Below are 20499 nucleotides of genomic sequence, written 5' to 3' on the forward strand. Positions count from 1 at the left end.
AACTATACCTCTTACTCTTTCTTAGATCTAACAAACCAGTCCACCCCCCTCTCCTCTCACTTCACTTATCACTCGCTCTGCCTCTGAGTCTCCTTCTCTTGTTGCACCCACCACCCCCACCCCTACAACCCCTTTTCTCGAGACAAGATTGATTGGCTAATCTAGCTGTTTACCCACAATGCCTACTAGCACTGAAGAGAAGAGGGCAGTGTTGATAGTATAAAGACACAACCGAGAGACAATTGAGGTATTTGAAAATGGAGTTCAGTGAACATACCAAATGGATAGAGAAGGAAATTAAAGATAGAGCTGCTTTTCTTATTATTTTAAATAGTTGGAAATTACAGTTGCTCTATGTGTAAATCAGCAACACTATTTAAAAAAAAAAAAAAAAAACTACAGGAAATTTGAAAACAGCATGTATTTAAAGTTATAGTATATCTGTACTGGTGTGTGTGTTTTGGTGCTTTTCAGCACTTTCTGATGCCTTGGAGGACAGTAGCAGCGTAATAATATTTGTACCATTTCCTTTAATGCCATAAAGTGTTTAAACCTAATGAAGCATTAGTGACAGAAAGCAGCTCTTTGTTATACAGCAATTTCTCCTGAAAAAAATCCATTAAAACCAGCTGACATTATGCAGCATATTAAACAACCTGCAATATGTTTTCACTGTGAATAGTTTAAGGAGAAAGCCTCTTAGATGCAATTGAATAAAAAAACAAACAAAAAACAAACAAACTATTCTGCCAAATTGCTGCCTGCTGTGTAACTGCTGCCTTCTTCCTCTTTTGACCACATTAAACAGAAATCTCTCTAAATTCCTGAAATTTCATATAAGTTGCATTACCACAGTGATTTTTAAAAATGTCTATAATCCTGTTAAAACAGTATTTTCATGTATGTACAAATTCCTCTATTAAAAGCAAAGAGACATAAAACACAAGTATGTTTTATTTCAATCTATATTTTTGTCACTGGCTGACTCCAGATCAGCTAAATGGAGAACTTTCTGCTTTTTGCATTGCAGAATAAAGTATGTAAGAGAGAAAGAAGTGTGTTTTTATATATATTAGTGATTTATTACTGTATTACTTAGAATACTAGTAATAATACTAAAACATCCATAATAATTTCAGTTCTTCTCCTTGATTTGAATCTATACTGTTATTCACTGCTGTTCTCATTCCACCCATAGTCTTGTCTTTTGGACGCTCTGCCATCTCTCTGGAGCGTTGGCTAAGTGGATGTTGTGTCTGCAGCATGTATTAGTGCTGTCATCCGGTGTGTGCGCACAAGTCCGCCTGTCTGGTTCAGTACTGCTACCTTGGCAGCAGCGTTTGGGGAAGTGCGTGTGTGTTTAGCGTGCACGTTGTGCCAGTTTTGAGGACCAGCTGGGTTTTCAGAGACTGTGTTTGTGCACGCGTGTTTGTCAGACGTGACGGTGAGAGGAGCAGCCATATCCTGTTGCTCCAGAGTGAAACATACTGTTTGGTCTGGGCTGATAAATTAGCCAGATCACCACAGTCAGCTATTTTTTTTTTTTTTCCCTCCCATCTCCATATACTCTCTCGCATCCTCACTCCTTTGCCTTTCTACCCCCGCCACCCTTCTCTCCCTTACTCTGTGCGCTAAGGACAGCAGGTCAAGGAGACAGTGATGAGGTACATATCAGTGTGAACCAGAATGTAGATTAGTACCTCTCCAGGCAGGGACACACATAAATACAGACACAAGCACACACATACAGATGCATCTGCTGTCTCTTCCTACCTCACGCCCTTCTTTCCATCCAGTGTTTATATCTCTGTCTTTATCCCTGTGAAAGGTATCAGGCGGAGGTCAATAATGTGTTGAGCACTATTGATCTGTCCGGTAGGTCCTATGGGTGAGAGTGGGGAGAGGGAAATGGAGAGGGAAGGATCAATGCTATTTTGTATAGGCTATCTACATACTGTACTATACGAGCCAATCAGAATCATTAGTGTCTTGTTCTTTGATAGATTATTCATCAACACTATGAGTTTGTGCTGAAAAGGAAAAGCAGTCTCAACTCTGGATTAAGGTGTCAGAGCTTGAAATATTTTGCCACCCTGGTAGCGAGGCAGAGGGTGGAATATGTCTGAGTTCATCCTGATTTCCACAGGCTAAACTACTTAAACTCATCTCACTTCAACCAGGAGGAAACTGCTTCAATAAAGTGAGGTCATTGAAGAGTTTGGTACAGTCAGCTTACTGAAAGCTGCCTCAAGTGTAAAATTATTTTCATGGAACAAACAAATGCACGTCAAAGGTTTTACAGAGCCCAAGAGACCATCTTCACTCTTTGCTTGGTAACTAATGTCTTCATATGTTAGAAAATTGAATCAGTAGGATTGAATGAATATTATTATTGTTGCTGGTACGTGAGTGGGAGGTATTTTTGCCTCACTGGATAGTGTATAATCCAGAAATAACAGGGAAAAGATGAAGGGTGACTTGTCACAGAAATCATCATCCAGGCTCAAATCAGGAAAGGTGTGATAAGAGTACAAACATCAGTCTATTAAGAAGACTTTTTTTGGCCTTTTGTCCAAGTGTGCAATAGAGAGAAACAGGAAGCATGGGAAGACAGTCGGATGATATGCACCAAGGCTCTCTGACTGTCAGTGTACCCAATTAATGCTTCATTTGAGGTGTCTGTCAGAGTCTTAATAAACTGTGGATGTACTCATCAGAGAGTGGGCTACAGGCGGGCCCACTCTCTGAATGATTCAAATTTATCTTCAGTATATTTTGCTGGCTGTAAATATATTTAGTGCGAATAATGGAGATTTGAATTTCTGAGTAGAATATTATGAATAGAATGGAAACACCTGTGTGGCAATCATAGCCTGTACAGGTTAGGGTGATAAATGTTACTGAAGCCTTTCTTGTTTAATAGTTAAAGAAAGATCAACACTATGTGACTATGTAAGTCCAGAGGTCGCTACACTCTCCTGCCAAGTTGTGAACGAGTATGGAGTGGCTGAGAAATGAAAACCCTAAAAAGGTAAAGATGTTGGTGGAAGGAAAGAATACATAATGTAAGTTTAACGCTAATAATTGAATATTTTTCATTAGGAAAGTGTAAATCCATTATTTTTCAATGTTGATACTTGTGCTGTTGTTTCAGCTGCGACCCTTTGTCAGCTCAGTATGTTGTAAACATAAAACCCAATTGAATTGAATGGATGATCTCCATAAGCCATAGTCCACCTGTTGTCACCAAAATCGTACACACAAAATCATAATTCATGAAGGTGCCCTCAGTTGAATTTGAGTTTTTAAAAGATAATGTTGTGTTTTTTTTTTTTCTTTATATAGCACAGGTACAGATCAGGTCTCTGGCCCAGATTCCGTGTTGTTGATAGCCAGGTAACATAAAAAACTCACCTGATATTGTTTTTGAGCAGATGCTGCACCAGGATGCTTTGACACAGTGTTTGTGCAGCGCTGCCGCGGAAGGCCATTAAAATATAGTTTACAGTTTAAACAGTGTAAATATTCCCAGGCATTTGAAAATGCGTCCCGTGGGTTTTGTTGAACTTTTCTGCCGGCTTCTATAAAAGAGACACATTCTTCTTTCTGCTGCATGTCAGACATTAAAGAGTTTGTGTTGCCACCAGGTGCTTCTTTCATGCACTCCTTATTTTGTAGACTTTTCCATGCTTCTGCCTGGAAATGAATAATTCAACTCAACTCCACGTTGCTATTATATCAGCTAATTAGTGCAGTACTAATATCTGCTGTGGATTATTTATGTCTTCTTGAACTTGCTTCTTTTCATAAGTTTACACACTTGTCGCCCCTGTACACGCATGTTCTTTGTGAATTAGCATTTAACGTTTACCTTCACAAATGTCAACCCGTTCCTGGAGATCTGATTTGTTGTAAATCACGTTATTGTGATAAAATGCGATGGGGGCAGGATTTTCTGACTGTCTTCCACTTCAGAGGTAGAAATGGGGAGGTGGATATAAACACTACTGTACGTGCCACTACAAACACACAGAAAAAAGGCACTGCTGGATTCTTTTGTATTTCCCCAGGCCAGTTGATTTTAATAAAGTCCAACTGCATATTAAATCTACCTTCATTTTTGCTCGTGGCAACCGCGCTCAGTCTACACGCTTTCAGTCTGCATTCATTTTCAATCAGCAAATTAGGGAATGTGTGAGGAGATAACTGGCCATTAATAGTCCATAAAAATAATGTGACTGAGTGATTGATTGTGAGCAGAAACCATTTTTGGTGCATGTTCTTTGTTTTTCTCCCTTCGTGTTTTTTTTTTTTTTTTTTTTTTTTTTTTTTCTTTCTTCTTTTTATCTCCTTCTGTCTCACTCTTGTATCTTCTAACTCACTCTCAAATCTCACTCTCCTGCATCTTCTTATTCTCTCTCTCTCTCTCTCTCTCTCTGTCTCTGTGCTCCTGGAGCGGGGGATGCCAGGGGGACAGAGTGCAGATAGGACCTGTCTCCATAGCAACAGCTTCTGCAAGCTGCTGACACCCTACTGGGGGGACTGAGGGGAGGAGAGGTTGTGGATGGGGAGGGATAGTACAAGGGTTGGGGCACAGGGATATGTGTGTGTCGTATGTGTGTTTGTGCATGTGTGTGCACCAGTGCCAAGACAAATGAGTGTGGGGGTCACGAATAGGAGAAAAGATGGAGAGAAAAGTGCTCTGAAGAAAAAGAGGAAGGATGGAGAAGGAGAGAAAGAGGCAGCCTACCCTGCTTCTTCCCCAGGGACTCGGTGGCCTGCTCATGTTCACTAGCAGAATTAGCATAAAGATGGGGGGAGGTGTGTGTGCGTGCGTTTGTGATATTTCAGTTTGTGTGCTTTGGTTTCAAATGGGAGAAGGAGGACGGCGAGCGTGTTTGTGTACATCTGTGTAACTGGTGGTATGTGTTGTCCATGCATGCAGCGTGTGTCATATGGATATAGTGTGTTTGTCAGTTGTGCGTGCTGGAGGATCTGTAGATGTGCAAAAGTGTGTGTCTGTGTATTTGTTAGAGCAACTCCCTCCCCTGGGTCTTAAACCCCCTCTCTGTTCTGTCCTGTAGCCTGCGGTTCTCCCCTGTCTGCTTTTCTGTACTGAAGGGCTGCACTTTATGAGGCTGTGATGCAAGCCTTTGTGTGTCTGTGCGATTCCGCGTTCATGTGGTTGCGTGCACATGTGTTTGTTCCGGCTTGCTTATGTAAGCACTCTGAACATGCGTCTCCTTCTATGTGTGTTGACAAGAATACAGTTATATCATATTTAACTCCCGGGCTGAATCATTCTGCCCCCCTTTTCCTATTCTAGATTCTAATTTTATTCTCCCATATTGTTTGACTGACGTAAAGGGGACTGGAGACAGTACTGGTGTTACATCTGATTTGTTTTAGTTGAGTGGTATGCTTTCTGTGTTTGTCCTTAAGATAACAATAACATAATTACTCACTGATTTTATAAATTTCTATTAAGCAAGAAATGTAGCATTTGTAATTAAACATCCTTAGAGTTGTAGAGTAAATGGAGTACTATTAAAGACACTGTGTTTGTCCTATAGGGAATGTTAGCCCAAAAATCTATTGGACAATTACTTTGGAGTTAAATGTTATTCAGAAAAACTGAAGAAGAAAAAAAAGATTCAGTGGCCTTCTAACAAAAGAGTCTTTAAGTGTCTCAAATATCTTGATTGCTTCATTTTCTAAAAATTAGCAAGAACTCAGTAAGATGTAGTACAAAATCAACCTATTTGCAGAAGACTTGTTACTATATTTAACCTCTGTCAGTACTCATTAGGTACTTATGAAAGCTTGTAATGAAGATAAGTTTTGAGTAATTTAATTGTTTACAGTAAATTAATGTAAGTTGGTTTGGTGCTGAATTGTATTTCATAACCTTTTTTTTTTTTTTTTTTTATGTAGCTCATGAAACACGAGATGACACTTGTCTCTGTTGTGATCTGACCAGGAAGTAATCACTATACTTCAAATCAATCAAAATGTCTCTTAAGACATGAAATATGAAGATTTTTCCTGAATTCATTAAAATTAGTTGAATTTTGAAATAAATTAAATGTAACAAATTGTGTAGTTTGTGTCAGATTCTTAAACTGCATCCAAATATGCCATTACTGACACTTGGCTTCTTTGTAATGAGAAAGGACCTGTGAAATAGTCGTTGAGAACTTCAAAAAACAAATTGGCAAAATTTTTCAACTTTACTAGCTGACCTATGGAGCATCTGTTAGGATATTGAAATGCAGTTTCAGGGTGATTAGTTCCATATGAGTACATTCAAGCTACAAACTCCTACGTATGCGGTGTTCCTAGATCACTTTGCAAATCAGCTGCACGTTATTATAGAGTCAGTGTTGTTTTCATTTATCTCCAAGAAATGAAAATGAAGGAGTTTGCTAATATTAGCCGTTATATTTCTGTTGTTTGTGACAGAGACAAAAAAGCTTTTTAATGAAAGAAGCATAAAAGTATGTACTCATATGTACTCATTATCACCGGTGCAGATAAATAACTGCTGTGTTGGTCAGGACATTATTCCTGGGTGTATGATAGAATAGATCAGAGTACAGGCACAGGTCTCTTTACAGCTTTGTGTCACTGACATTTTACGATTGTTCCTCTTCTGAAGTGTTTGAATATTTTTGCAATGTTTCTCCCTGAAGTCTTTCTTTTCATTACTGGCCTTGCCTAAAGAAAGAGATGGGGGTTAATGCATCTCTCTTCTATCTAACATTTAAACTTTAAATGGAGTTTTTTTTTGTGGGGGGGGGGGCAAATGCAGGTGCAGCCACTGCTCCCTGTTGTCGTTTGTTGGCCAATGCAGCATCATGCACATATACATTAGGGTAGAGCAGTGAAGGATGCATGTACACGTTGAACACCATATTGAATTCATCTGTTTGTGTTTTCCAGAGCGCAGCGGCAGCGCCAAGCCCAGTGATGGGCAACATGCCACCCAATGATGCCATGCCAGGTGGTCCCATGCCCCCAGGCTTCTTCCAGGTATGACCCCACTCTTGTGTCATCACCAAACCCACTTCTCATTTTATCCCATCTGCCATTCATTCATTTCTGACTTCCCCAAAACAAATAATCTATATTTAGTCTACTCTTTGACTTCCTTCTCCGATGTTCACTTATTTCTGTAGAGCAATAAACTAGCAATTTCTTATTTTATTGTTAGCACATTTTATAGTAGTTGCACTAAACGTGCACATTTCCCAGTTGAGAAATTATTCAGGTTTCTTTTTAAATTTTCATTCATGTTATTATTCTGACAGTAATTACAGTCTTCTCTGTACAGAAGCTGACTTTTATTTTATGAAAACTTTTTTTAAGTAGCAAATAAAAGCAGCCTTGTTTGCACCTTAATTACTGAGCAATATTTGATTAGCCCAGTTGGTGGTTTATTTACACAAGAAGACAGGAACATTTTCTTAACCTAAAGTTTATCTAAAGAAAAAGGCATGGCTTTGCTGCTAATTGAAAATATCTGTTATATTTATAAACAGTAAAAGGAGGGTTTTTCTCAGTTATTAGACTTCTTAAGATACTGATCAGATACTCGTTTTCTTAAGCCTTTAATTTGACTTCCGATATCAGTCAGGTTCTACTAATTAAGACTTTCACAGTAAAATCTATATGGAGTTTAATCAGATGACAGCATAGTTGCAGTTTTTTTTTTTTTTTTTTTCCCCCTCCACATTTTTCCAAATACTGTTTATTCCACTCTAGATATTTACACCCACCAGAGCCTCTGAAGCTCATACTGTTCATTCATCTGTGGCTCTGCGCTCGCTGGGCTGCTGTTCAGCCGATTTGTGATTCAGCCATCCCGTATTCATCCTCTCTCCACTCCTCCATCTCCATCTCGTCTGTCTCTGACCTGTCCCAGGTCTGTGAAGGGAAAGGTTTTAGTGTGGGAGATGGCTGTCTGAAGAGTGACGAGAACGAGACATGCAAACGCGCACACAGTATACAAACACGTGCAAGCATGCGAGCACACATTCACAAACAAAAACACTGTGAGGCAGTGGTGTGATGGACAGCACTGGCATTTGGCAGGAGGCACGATAAGGTGATGGCGAAGAGTAGGAGCGAAAAAGCGAGTGACACATTAAGGGAGAGGGAAGGATGGAGAGGAAGAGGGGTGAGTGGAGGAGTAAGAAGAGAGGGAAATGTGAAAGATCAGTGCCACCAGGATTGTGGCCCACTGTTTGTTTCTGTGGCTACGTCCCACCCTATTGTTTGCTGGCTGAGAGTGAGGGTGGTGGTGCTGATGGTGGTGGGGGGGCTAGTGAGAGTATGACTGTGAATAAGCAAGGGAAAGGGTAGGGGGGAGAGGGGGTGACGAGACATGCATGGAAGTGCTATTTATAACATTGGTGGAGGAGTAAGATTGGACGATGGCTTGTGTGTCTGTGTTTGTGTGCACATTGTGTTCAAGCGACCTTACTGTAACAGAAAGCTTCGGTTGTTCACTGCAAATGTGGCTCACGCAGGCAGAGCGTTGTTTGAAATCCTGTTAAGAACGTCAGACCTGACACCTAAACAATACCTCCTCTGATATTTGACTTTTAAGAAATGTTAAACTCTTGCTTTCACCATATCTTTTTTTTTTTTTTTTTCCCAGCTAAAGCAGTCACAAATTTAAATGCTCTTAACATACAACACAAGCAGCTATGCAGAAATCTGTCAAGGACATACGAGATCCAAGCAGCGGCTGCTGATGACTTTCATAACCAGTCGATATGTTTTTCTTGTTTTTGAGTTGTTATTTTGTCTACTGTATGTCAGATAAGACATGACAGCTTCAAGATATGACTTAAAATTTACGAGCAAGAGTTCAAAATAAAAACAAACAGTTCAATTTTCCATCATTCTGCAAAAAGACAGCAAATCTTCGCAGCTGAGATGTTTGACATTTTTGTGTTTAAAAATAATTCGCTAATAGATTATCATAGTTGTTGGTTGTTCAAATTTTCTTCTGAGATGCTGACCTCATATTAATTGGGTCAAGTGGTTTCTTTTCTTTTTTTATTACAAAGTTTCATGGTTTTTTTTTTTTTTTTTCTCTCTCCATGAATTTCATTCATTAAGAGCTTTTTATCAAGGCCGCCCTTCTGACAGTTCTGCTGCCCCAGACAAATATTGGTCCGTACAATAAAGTAGACCCCATCTAATCTTGTTGTTGTTTGTTGTTAATTAGTACACCTATTTCTTACTCAAGCAAGCAGTTGTGTTTGCTGGACAGACAACAGACCAAGCAGTTGTATGGAATTGATGTCTGTCTCTATGCATTTGAAGAAAAAAGAAGTGACTTTTGGTAGTCAGTTGTACAAAGCGATTGGCTCAGATTCTGTTGGTCAGCTGATTTCTTCATTTCATCTGAAAAATTATAATATTGAACTGACTGTTTAGCACTTATGGACATTTTTTAAATTTAACCCTTACGTTTTAAAGCATTAGAAGTAGTTGGGACATAAACGGCTAAGCAGGTGTAAGGTCTGGAGTTGAATGTGCATTTGGTAGCTGCTCACTGGGACTTTCAGCATGAGGTCCAAAGAGATTTCGATGCAAGTGAAGAAGGCTGTCATTCAGCTGAAAAAACTTTAGGAGTGGTCTAATCAACAATATGGTGCATTCTTAAAAAGAAGGAATGCGCTGGAGAGCTTAGCTACATCAAAAGGCCTGTAAGCCCACACCACATCTAACTTCTGCTAAAATGATGGGAAGCATATGGAGAAGAAAAGGAAACTCTTACGATCTTAAGCATGCCACATCATCCGTCAAACATGGTCGAGGCAATGGTATGGACATATATGGCTGCCAGTGGAACGAGGTCACTTGTGTTTATTGCTGATGTGATTGCTGATAGCAGTAGCAGGATGAGTTGTGAAGTGTACATGGCTATAGCCCCTGCACCGAGGCAGCCTGCTGCTAAACTGGCCAGATGGCTCTTCACAGTGGGACTCTAAAATGACCCAAAATGTACAACAGAAGTAACACAAGAGCTTCCTAATCAAAGAATGTAATGTTGCTAAATGGTTGGGTCAGTCACCGGACATCAACCCAACCCAGCATGTTTCTCATTTAGGGACGACAACTGAAGGCAGACTGACCCACAAACAAGCAGCGACTTAATGAGGCTGCAGTAAAAGGCTGGCAAAGCATTTCATGGGAGGAAACCTAACCTTTGGTCATGTCAATGCATTTGAGACTTTAGGCAGTCACTGACTGCAAGAGTTTTGTGTATCAGGTATTTAAAATCATGCCGTTTGGTATGATTTTTATTTTATTATTTATTTTTTATTTTTTTGAGAGTTTATGTAGTTACTTTTGAGCCGATAATACTGTTTTGTTTTTTGTTTGTTTTTTTAAACAATTGCAATAATTTATTTCGACTGTAGTATTTTTACTGAACTCCCTAGGATTATGCCAAAAGTCTACACTGAATTGCTTTGTTTTAGATCCATTATTGGGTGTGTGCAGAGATAAATTCACAAAAAATGTTGTCACTGTCCAAATACTACCAGACTCACTGAGGTAATCGGTGTGCTGTCTTTGTGTGTGTCCGGATGCCTAGGAGGGATACATGGAAAATTCCATTTATTCCATTTACCATTAAATCAGCCAGCTTTTGTTTTCTTCGGACAACTGGAAAAGGAAAAAAACCAATGCACTGAAAGCACTAACAGTGATGGAGCAGAAACAAGACTGTTGCATAATGACTTCTTTATTAGAGGCCGTTAACTGCGTGTCTCTGGGTGAGAAGTGGGCAATAACGATGCAGTGTTTTAGAGCAGCAGAGGGGTCCCTCACAGGATCACGCGTTTTACTTTGAAGTAGGCTGACGATAAGCAGGGAAAAACTTCCAACCTGTTCTTGTTTTTGCCAGTATCATCTTTCTGGTTTGAAGTTACCTCTTGTGCCTGTCCTGCTGCTGCCTGTCCTGTTGCAGTGAGCCTTGGGCAATACTGCCCCCATGTGGATTTAGGGAATGCATTTAATTCTCCAACAAGAAGGACCAAAGTATCAGAGAGATGGTTATGCTTTAAGATTTCTGTCAGCTTGTTTGAACTCAAACTCACATTGAAACTATTCCTATATGACTTTTCATTTTATGGGTTTTTAAGGAGTAACTCTTAACTCCACGTTAAGATGCAGCTTTTCCCACTTTTGTGCTTCCTTCTACCTCAAATTAAAGACTCCCCACTGACTCCCCACTGCCCCCCCCCCTTCCCAACCCTCCCCATCATCTTCCTCTCATAACTTTGATTGGGTAATTCCTCCAGGTGTAAACCCACATTTTGCCCCTCCCCTTTCTGATATCGCTCTTCTTTCTTAAAGGGACCACCCGGCTCTCAGCAGTCCCCCCATGCACAGCCCCCCCCACACAACCCCAGCAACCCCATGATGGGACCCCATGGCCAGGTAAGAAGCAAATGCTTTCTCTCAAACACCCCTCTTTTTTTCCATTCCCTCTAAATCTCCCCTCTACCCCTCACCCACACACTACCTCTTTCTTCCCATTCACTGCTCACACACCTTCTTCTTCTTCTCCCACCCTTGAGCCCTGTGAGCTCCAGTTTTGTTCAGGGTAACTCCCCGTAGATGTCGGCCCCCTTTTTATGAAAGCCGAGCTTCCAGAGGCAGCAACGCAAGCTCCTCTTCAAGGCCCAGAATCAGCTGTCCCAGTGTGGGATGAATAATTCACTCCTTGCCCCTCCCCTGGAGCAGCTTGTGGGGGGTTGCACACTTATCTTCTCCGTCACTCTTAGCACACACACATGCTCATACCTCTCCCCTCCCCCCCTGCTTACTTGTTTTAACACCTTATAAATAAAACAGGGGAAAGGCATTATAAACGTCACATATACGTACAAAACACATGGGTATACTGATGCACGTAGAACAACCAGAGGCTTGGGTTGCTACAGCCTGCCAGTTGACAAACACATATCCAGTCTTTAAAAACTTCAATCCTCAGTCATTCAGCAGTTATCCAGAACAGTAGCTACAGATGCCACTCTGGAGGTAAAGCTAGCCTTTACCCATTAACTGCGGCAGCTCAGCTCTTCATTCTTGTGGTTTCTGGTTTCCGTCTTATGTGCGAGAGAGTGTGGACACGCTTCCGCTAAGGTTTTGAACGGTGTTGTTGGCCTGAGGTGTCTCTAACTACGCCAGGCAGACCACAGGCCGAATCAGCTTACACCACAGTGAGAGCACGCGGGCTGTGCAGGGAGCTGTGTGAGCGCTGCCGTTAAGCACACACAAATGTGCGTGTTGTTAGTATAAGCGGGAGATTTGAAAAATCAGAAAATAGGCTCTTATGCCAGTGTATTTTGTTGGTTTCCAAGTTATTATGTTGATGAATCTGCACTTTTTTCACTGTCATCTCTCATTCTCCAACACCACTGCGTTCATCTGTGTCCTCACCATCACCCCTGTTTGAGTGCGTTTGAATCTATCAATAATAGAAACTGTGTTTTCTCTGTGTCCTCCTTTGCCCTATAATTCCCACCCTCCTTTCCCTCTGTTTTTCTTTCTTCCCCTGTTTCTTACTGCAGCCTTTCATGTCACCGCGGTATCCAGGTGGACCGCGGCCCTCACTCCGAATGCCAAATCAGGTACTGAGCAGCATTTTGAATTGTGTTTATCTATTTTTTTATTTTTTTAACACCACTGAGAATCTGTGATGCCAACATATGCCAGTGTGTTGATCAATTTGCTCTTTTCTCAGCCTCCTGGTGGTATCCCCGGATCTCAGCCTCTCCTGCCAAACAGTTTGGACCCAACAAGACCGCAAGGTAAGGCCAGTCGTAGTTACAGGTCAGAGCAGATGATGGGTCTGTAACTGAAGTTTTAGTTTGGATTTTCTTGAATCTACTTTAAAAGTAGTGATATTTTAAAATACCTTAAAAGATTTGGTCGGTAATCAAGAAGTTAAAAAAACAAACAAAACTCTGCATTGTCTTCATACTAGGGCTTTGGGGGATTTTGTATAAATTCAGATTGTGTGACTATTTCTTCCTGAATAGATTGAATATGTGGGGGTGTGTCTGGCTCAGGAAGGGGTCTGTGCTGATTTTAAGTGCAGATTATAGCTTCAGAGGCCCGAGTGTTGCTACCAGAGGGCTTAGAAGGAACCATTCTAAGTGGCTGTGGCATTTCTTAATTCCTGTGTTGCTTTCAGTGTGTGACTCTGGGGGTCTTTTCTTGCAGGTCATCCTAACATGGGTGGACCAATGAGAATGAACCCTCCCAGAGGAATGGCCATGGGCCCACAGGTATGACAAATCGGCTGCGCAGAGGGCACGAAACTCTGATGGGAGTTAGTTTCTACATCTAGTAATTGCAATAGTGAATGAGACAGCTGTGCACTTAGGCTTGCTTTTAATGGTTATATAACTGTATGGAAGCGCCTCTTACAGGGTGAAATGTAACTTTTCTTGAATTTGTTGCTATAATTGTCATTACTCACTTATGGTAAAGACTTGTGTCTTTTGTTATCTGCCTTTGACAGTCCAGTCATGTTTTGTGCATGATGTGTGAATATAAAACAAAACACTGAAACCTGTGCACTCAACAAAATCAAATCTTTTTAAAGTTCTTGTAACTTTGCTTCGAAGCTCTAACTGTGTGTTGGATTTTTTTTTTAAACATCTTGTCTCTTAGAATTATGGAGGTATGAGGCCTCCTCCCAACTCAATGGGTGGTCCAATGCCAGGAATGAACATGTAAGTCCCATTTGCTTCATCTTCAAGTAGTTTTAGTAGCAAGCAGAATCCAAAAAAAGGACATCAGTTAAATGTTCTTCATTAATTCCGAGGAGCTGTTGGAAAAAGGTGTCCAGAGTTTATCCTTGGATCTAGTAAACTTAAATAACTCTCATATTTCCTTTATATTCCCAGTTCCCTTTATTGTTGGTTTGCTTTCTAAACTTTTCTTTTTTTTCCCCCTCAGGGGTCCCGGAGGAAGAGGGCCTTGGCCAGGTCCTAATGCTAACTCTGTGAGTTTGAAGCCCTCTGCACATACACAATAGGTGGCAGGCAGACTTATAGCAACAAGAATAGCAATAACTTGGCAATATTCAAACTCAATGCATTGTATAATGAACTCGTCTAGTTTTCCTAAACAGATTTAAAGTGTTTAACATGTTTAAACAATGTTGGAGATCATTTTGAACACGGCTAATGTGTTGCATCAGTCAGTGCCGACAAGTTTGTCCCCTAAAACCAGGTTCATCAAGTACATTTGGAGATGACTAAAGTTTAAGCAACACCAATTAAACCTCTGAGAAGAATGTGCTTTCTCATTGTTGTTCTGTGATGCTAAACCAAAGTCATGCATCTCCTTTGTTAAATACCCAAAGATAATAAACGGGTAGCTCTTGCACAAAAATCGAGGAAATTTCTGACAAAGCATTTTCACCAGCTGAAGAAAATCTCCCTGACAGACTCGCTGTTTACTGCAGGATTGTTGTATTAGTTTTAATTTTCTTGTCTAGATGAACATCTCTATCTTTCAACCTTCAGATCTGACTCTTTATTTCTTCCTCCCCCTTGCAGATAGCCTACTCCTCCTCATCTCCAGGAAACTATGTGGTGAGTTGTTATATAAAAGCATGTCTGCTGACTAGGATGCAGTGTAGGCTTTTTTTTTTTTTTTTGTATTAAAGAATGCTTCATTTATGCTCCAATGAGTATAATTTCACAGTTGTCTTTTTTCCTTCCTCAGGGTCCTCCAGGCGGAGGAGGTCCACCTGGAACTCCCATCATGCCAAGCCCAGGTGGTGCGTCACCTAACTATGTCCCCAGCACTAACACTTGTGCATTAGAAATAGAAGTGTCTCTCATTTTCCCCTTCACCTAAAAAAAAAAAAAAAAAAAAAAAAAAAAAAAGCATGAGTGTGTCCACTCACCGAGTGCTGTCAGTCTGAGTGCTCTCATTATTTCATGTCTGCTTTCCTGTTTTCATATTTGATTCAGAGATTTTATGTCAACCTCCTGTTATACCAAAACTGAACGTTTTGTTCTCTTTTTTCTTAGATTCAACTAATTCCAGTGAAAACATCTATACGATGATGAATCCAATTGGACCTGGAGGCAACAGACCCAATGTGAGTCTCCCATAACTTTTCTTTTTTAACAGTAATACTATACTGTTCTCTTAGAAGTTTAACTTTGCAGCCTCGCTTAATTTTTCAGATATTGCACATTGATTCTTGGCTAAAATAATGGATGCTATTGTAATGATTAAAATTACAGTCTTCACCTCAAAATATAATCCAGTTCTAATAGGGCTTATAACCACATCACTGGGCACCAGTACAATCCAGCTTTAGAGAAACCAAATGCTGCCACAGTGAGCTCAATAAGAATTGACTGGGAATGAAGTGGGGAGAATAAATTAAACAATCTCAACTTCACCTCGGGCTGAAAACATCACAATTATATCAGAGAGGGCACGGATGGAGAATCGTGTTAGTGGTTACTCATTAGATTTGTTCCACACCTTTTCACCAGTTCCCTATGGGACCTGGGCCTGATGGGCCAATGGGAGCTATGGGAGCCATGGAGCCACACCACATGAATGGATCACTAGGTGGGTTTGAACACTGATGGTTTGGTATGTATACAAACAGAAACTGCTTACAAAAACAATTGACCTGTTTATCTCCTTTTACTTCCTCAGGGTCTGGGGATATGGATGGGTTGCCAAAGGTATGTCGACATCAGATTTTCTATAAACGCTTCTTATTTGGGTATTTTTGTGAACTAAAGCACTTTTTTAGAATCTCTGCCTTCTGCACTTCAACTGTGTTGCCAATAAGAAACAGTTTTTCAGTTTAACATTGATTTTTACCCTCCGTTTCTGCCTCTAGAGTTCTCCCAATAACATGGGGGGCATGAACAACCCTCCAGGGACGCCGAGAGATGACGGCGAAATGGGCGGCAACTTTTTGAACCCATTCCAAAGCGAAAGTGTGAGTAGAGCGAATGAATGACATCTCATGACCCCTTAACAGTTCTCCTTGACATCTTGACATGAACCAGTGGAAGAATGCAAGCAGAGGGTGCACCTGGTTTTTTAGAATTAATCTCAGACTGTTGAAAATGTTTTGGTAATATTTATGAAATTTGGTCCCACTTCGGTTTATTAATTCACTTTAGCTGAATTGGTTAGTCTAAACAGATCTTAGTATTGGAGCAGTAAGGTAGCATTGTTGCTTTTCAATGGATGCCATTAAAGAAAGTCTTGTGACACATGCAAGTGTTAGTGATCACAACGAAATGGACACATATGGACGAGAATAGGGTATCGCTAACATGGGAGAAGCATGACATAGTAGGAATTAACAATCAGTCACAGACAAAAATAACAGCAGTTCACGCCAAAACTAATTTAATACCGTGACTCTGCTCACACGCAAAGGAGGCCTGTGGCCACACAACAGAGCCTGAAAAGACCCAGCCCAATTTCTAGTTCACGTTTTGGTAACAAGGAAGCAAGCAGACCTTTTGAAATAACTAGTTTTAGGCTTGTTTTTAAGTGCAGCTTTATTTCTTATTTAGTCTTTATACTTTTAAAGAGCTTCTTTTATGCTCTATATTTTCTTCTTAGACTTGAGTAGAGTAGCTTTGCATGTTTCACAAATCAGAATAATCCCAGTTTGTCTAAAACTGGGCTTTTTGCTTCATTTCACCTGCTGTCTGATACATGCTGTTTTAGCTCACTTCCCTCACACTTTAAGCCACCTTTCTTCTGATTGGCTGCCCCTCGCAAACAGTAGGTTTGTGTGTTCACAGCCCAAGCTGTTCAGTTATGATGACTATATCTAACTAATCATAGAGAGGCAAGAATAAAAAATAAAAAAAATGTCTAAAAGTGAGTATTTGGACTCACTATTTGGACTGAACCTTTTTCCTTTAAAAAAAAAAAAAAAAAAAAAAAGTTGTTCTTCCTCTTTAGGTTTAATTATATATTATGATATACTTTGTAATTTGGGACACAGCTTGATAAACCTGAAAAGCAAAACCTGCTACACTGAATACGACTTTCAATGTCCAAAAAAGAGGGAAAAAAGATGTGTAGAATATTTTTTTAAATATATATATATATATACATACATACAGTGGATTAATAACTTGTGTTCTGCTTGCATTGTAGCCGCTTACTAATCACTTAAAAGCTCATACAGTTCCCTCTGTATCAGTGATGTGGTTGCAGTTGATTGACATAAATGTTTGCTGCGCTTGAGTATATTATAAATACCTGGATTTATTTCATTTTAAAAATTTACTAAATGACTAGAAGTGGCAGTATCTGTAAGCCTTGTGTTGCATAAACAAATGTAATGCTCTCTTACCTTTGGCCTGAAGAGCCACCGGGTGCACAGACTAGAACTCGAGCCAAGCCTTAATCACTCGATTCAGCTAATTAGTAGCGGGGCTGGGTATCATCTGAGTTAAACAGCTGCTGGATAAATGATCATTAAAACTGCTAAATATCTGTTTGAAAGCTAGAATTCATTTCAGTCCATACAAATCATATATGTACTATTCCCAGCCCTTATTAGACATACAGCAGAAAGTTCTGATTGCCTGAGTTAAAGCTTGGCTTCAACCATAGTCTGAGCTTCCTCTAGCTTTGCAGGGCGGGGTTTGAGCGCCCTCTGGTGTTTTAAATGTTGTCAGTGACATATCCACTCATCTGTGCCCTCCTCCCCCTTCCCTCTCTCTCTTTTCAGTATTCACCCAACATGACGATGAGTGTGTGATTTTATTTTCCTTTTTTTTGTATTTTCATTTATTTCTTTCCCCCTCTTTACTTTTTGTAACCCTACACCTGATTTTTTTTTTTTTCTTCAACTGAATCCTTACTTCACCTTGGACTGGATCACTTCCCTTCCTCCGCCCACACACACCCTCTGTCCCCTCCTCAAACGGGGACCCACTACTACCCAACCCACCACCCCGTTTTTGTTTTTTTTAATTTTCCCCTCTTCTCACTCGGGAACTCTACGGCCACAGCCTTCTGGGACAGCCCTTGAGCATGCTGGGACTCTAATTAAGACGGGCCCTCCCGGCGCATGTAAGCTGGCTGCGGGTGTGAATAGGAAGCAGTCACAGAGCAACAGGAAGAGCCTCCTCTCTGACTCCGGCCCCAGCCTCCCTGGCTTCCTGTCAGGGTCTAGACAATGAGCGAGGGAAGGAGGACAAATGGAGAGAAAGGGGGAGAAAGGAGACTTGAAACACAGCCCTCCCCCTAATGACACAGTGTCAGGTCTCTCAGCAGCTGCCTGGAAGCGTCTCAACCACGACTTTGGATTTTTTTGTTTTGTTTTTTTTAATCATCGTTTTTTGATTTGTTGCTGTTCCTGATGGGGTTATCGGTGGGTCGGGAAGAAACGACCTTCGTGCCCCCCACATTGTTCTCCTTGTGTGTACATTTGTAACAGAGGTGTTGTGATGATCAGTGAACAGGATTTTCCTTTTTTGTGTATGTATTGTATCATTGCTATTTTTATTATTGTTATTAATGATTATTGGTATGATCATTTTAAGATTAGGTTCTAATTTTCTGTTGTTTGTAAGGGCACATTTATTATGATGAAGACAGTATACGTGCACACAAATTGGTAATTATTTGCTGTGTAACATGAGGCTCCGTGTGAGCACACTGCCCCCTGCAGGTAAGATTTTATTCCTCACGGTACTAATTGGTTCTTTGTTTTCGTTTTGTTTTTTGGGAGGTTGGCAACTTCCTTTTATAAGATCTAAAATTTTAACTTGTTGCTCAGTAACTCACACCCGAAGAAGAGTCTCCTAGGTTCCCTGCAGTAAAATGCACAGCTCTATTTATTTATGTACTTTTAATTTGTCTTATGAATCATTGTTCCTTTTTTTAAGTGTTATCCCTGTTTTTTTATTATTATTATTTCTTTCTCAACTGCAGAACTAGTAGCAACTGTGTAAATATGCAGATCCACTCAGCAGCATCTCCTTATCTCCATCATTAGACCCCCCTCCATCCATCCCGAAAGGTGCTGACGTTAACACGAGTCCACAGTTTGACCACACTCACACCGCTCCCACTAATGCTTCCCACTGTTCACTCTGTCGTGTACATACGTAACATGTTCGTCTGTCTGCTGACCTGTAGTGAACACTTGGATCGTTTTCACTTGCCGATGAGGTCCCCCACACACTGTGATGTCCGTCTGCACTTTGCGGGCGCTTGCTTTCACACACCGCTCATTTTAGCTTGCAGGTGTTTTCGTTCGAATATGTGCTGTTCTTCCTCTTTTTTACGGTTGCTTGTGGTGAAATGGCTTCTGGCCATCTGCTGATCGGATCAACGGTGTTTTTTTTCTTTATTTTGGAGAACGGCAGGTTAGGAAGCAGCAATGGCATTGCTCTGACTGTAGCGAGTGGCCTCCCTTCCATTTGCTTCCCTATTCTCACCTCTCTAATAGGCCAGCATTGACACACAAGACACTCAGTCACACACCACCCCTCTCTGATTTTTTTTTTTTTCTTTTTTTTTTTTTTGGTACAACTCCATGTTTTAATTTTAATTTTTTTTTGTAAATACTGTAAAATGCATTTTGATATCATTGACATGTTTTGATATTTCAAATCACGACTTTAACAGTTGATCCGAAACGAGCTGATTTGGGCAACTGTGTATTTGTTCAGAGAAGGCCTGTCTTTTACTCAGAAATAATATGAATGACGAGAGAAACGGAAACTGGAGCTGCTAAAGACTATTATGCTATTTCACCTCATCACAGACAAACGTGGGGCTTTTACTGTGCATCGGCGCTGTTGTGTCAAGGGGTCCAGCGGGACAAGGGAGGAAAAACCTTTTTGTAGTCGAGCTAATTCACTGTCACACACATGTACCTGGAAAAACTCAGCTTCAGATGAGATATAAGTCTTCTTCCTCTGCCTCTTTTATTGGAAATTTATTGGGGGGGCACAACCTACCTCTGTTTTTGACCATGAATTTGCAAAAACAGAGGTAAAGACATTTTTATAATTAAACTTGTGGTCTCTTGACACAACTGAATCGCAAAGGAGGGGTACAAAGGACACTGGCTCTCAATCCAAAGCACCAGGGACCAGAGTTCATGCTTTACTATGAAGGAATTTTTTTAATCTATTTAAAAATGAGGCAAGAGAAATGTTTGGGAAAGTAAAAATGGGGAAAAACAATAACACGTGGGACAGATTTGTTGCTAAGAAGCGGTGGAGGTGGTGCAGGAAGAGGCGTTTTCCTCCCCTGTACTTTGAAATGCTGTTGTATAAAATGCAGTCCGACTTCTTTCTGTCCTGTAAGTAAAGCCGTCACAACGTTGATCATTTCTGTATTTCTATTGTGCTGATGTATAATACTGTAACATTCAGGGGTGGGGAGGGTTAAGAGAGGACTTTTGGGGGAGGGGGTGGGGAGTAAAGATTT

The 20499-nt window shown here is 40.6% G+C and overlaps 1 protein-coding gene across 3 annotated transcripts in view; it reads left to right on the forward strand.

Moving 5' to 3' along the window:
- Positions 1–20243, forward strand: part of zgc:110158 (uncharacterized protein LOC553590 homolog) — a 35967-nt gene extending 15724 nt beyond the window's left edge. The window contains exons 5-18 of one of the 3 annotated variants that reach the window (XM_040042045.1): positions 6943–7032; positions 11380–11463; positions 12600–12659; positions 12773–12839; positions 13255–13319; positions 13708–13769; positions 13996–14041; positions 14601–14636; positions 14770–14821; positions 15081–15151; positions 15558–15636; positions 15727–15755; positions 15917–16018; positions 17783–20243. In XM_040042045.1, the coding sequence (XP_039897979.1) occupies positions 6943–7032; positions 11380–11463; positions 12600–12659; positions 12773–12839; positions 13255–13319; positions 13708–13769; positions 13996–14041; positions 14601–14636; positions 14770–14821; positions 15081–15151; positions 15558–15636; positions 15727–15755; positions 15917–16018; positions 17783–17812 (873 nt within the window). In that variant the 3' untranslated portion in view covers positions 17813–20243. Of the gene's footprint in view, positions 1–6942; positions 7033–11379; positions 11464–12599; positions 12660–12772; positions 12840–13254; positions 13320–13707; positions 13770–13995; positions 14042–14600; positions 14637–14769; positions 14825–15080; positions 15152–15557; positions 15637–15726; positions 15756–15916; positions 16019–17782 lie in introns of all 3 variants that reach the window. The other 2 variants (XM_040042044.1, XM_040042046.1) reach the window with 2 other exon arrangements.
- Positions 20244–20499: the final 256 nt, after the last annotated feature.

Source organism: Simochromis diagramma, unplaced genomic scaffold (assembly GCF_900408965.1).
Source record: "Simochromis diagramma unplaced genomic scaffold, fSimDia1.1 OVJJ01000304.1, whole genome shotgun sequence".
NCBI lineage: Eukaryota > Metazoa > Chordata > Actinopteri > Cichliformes > Cichlidae > Simochromis > Simochromis diagramma.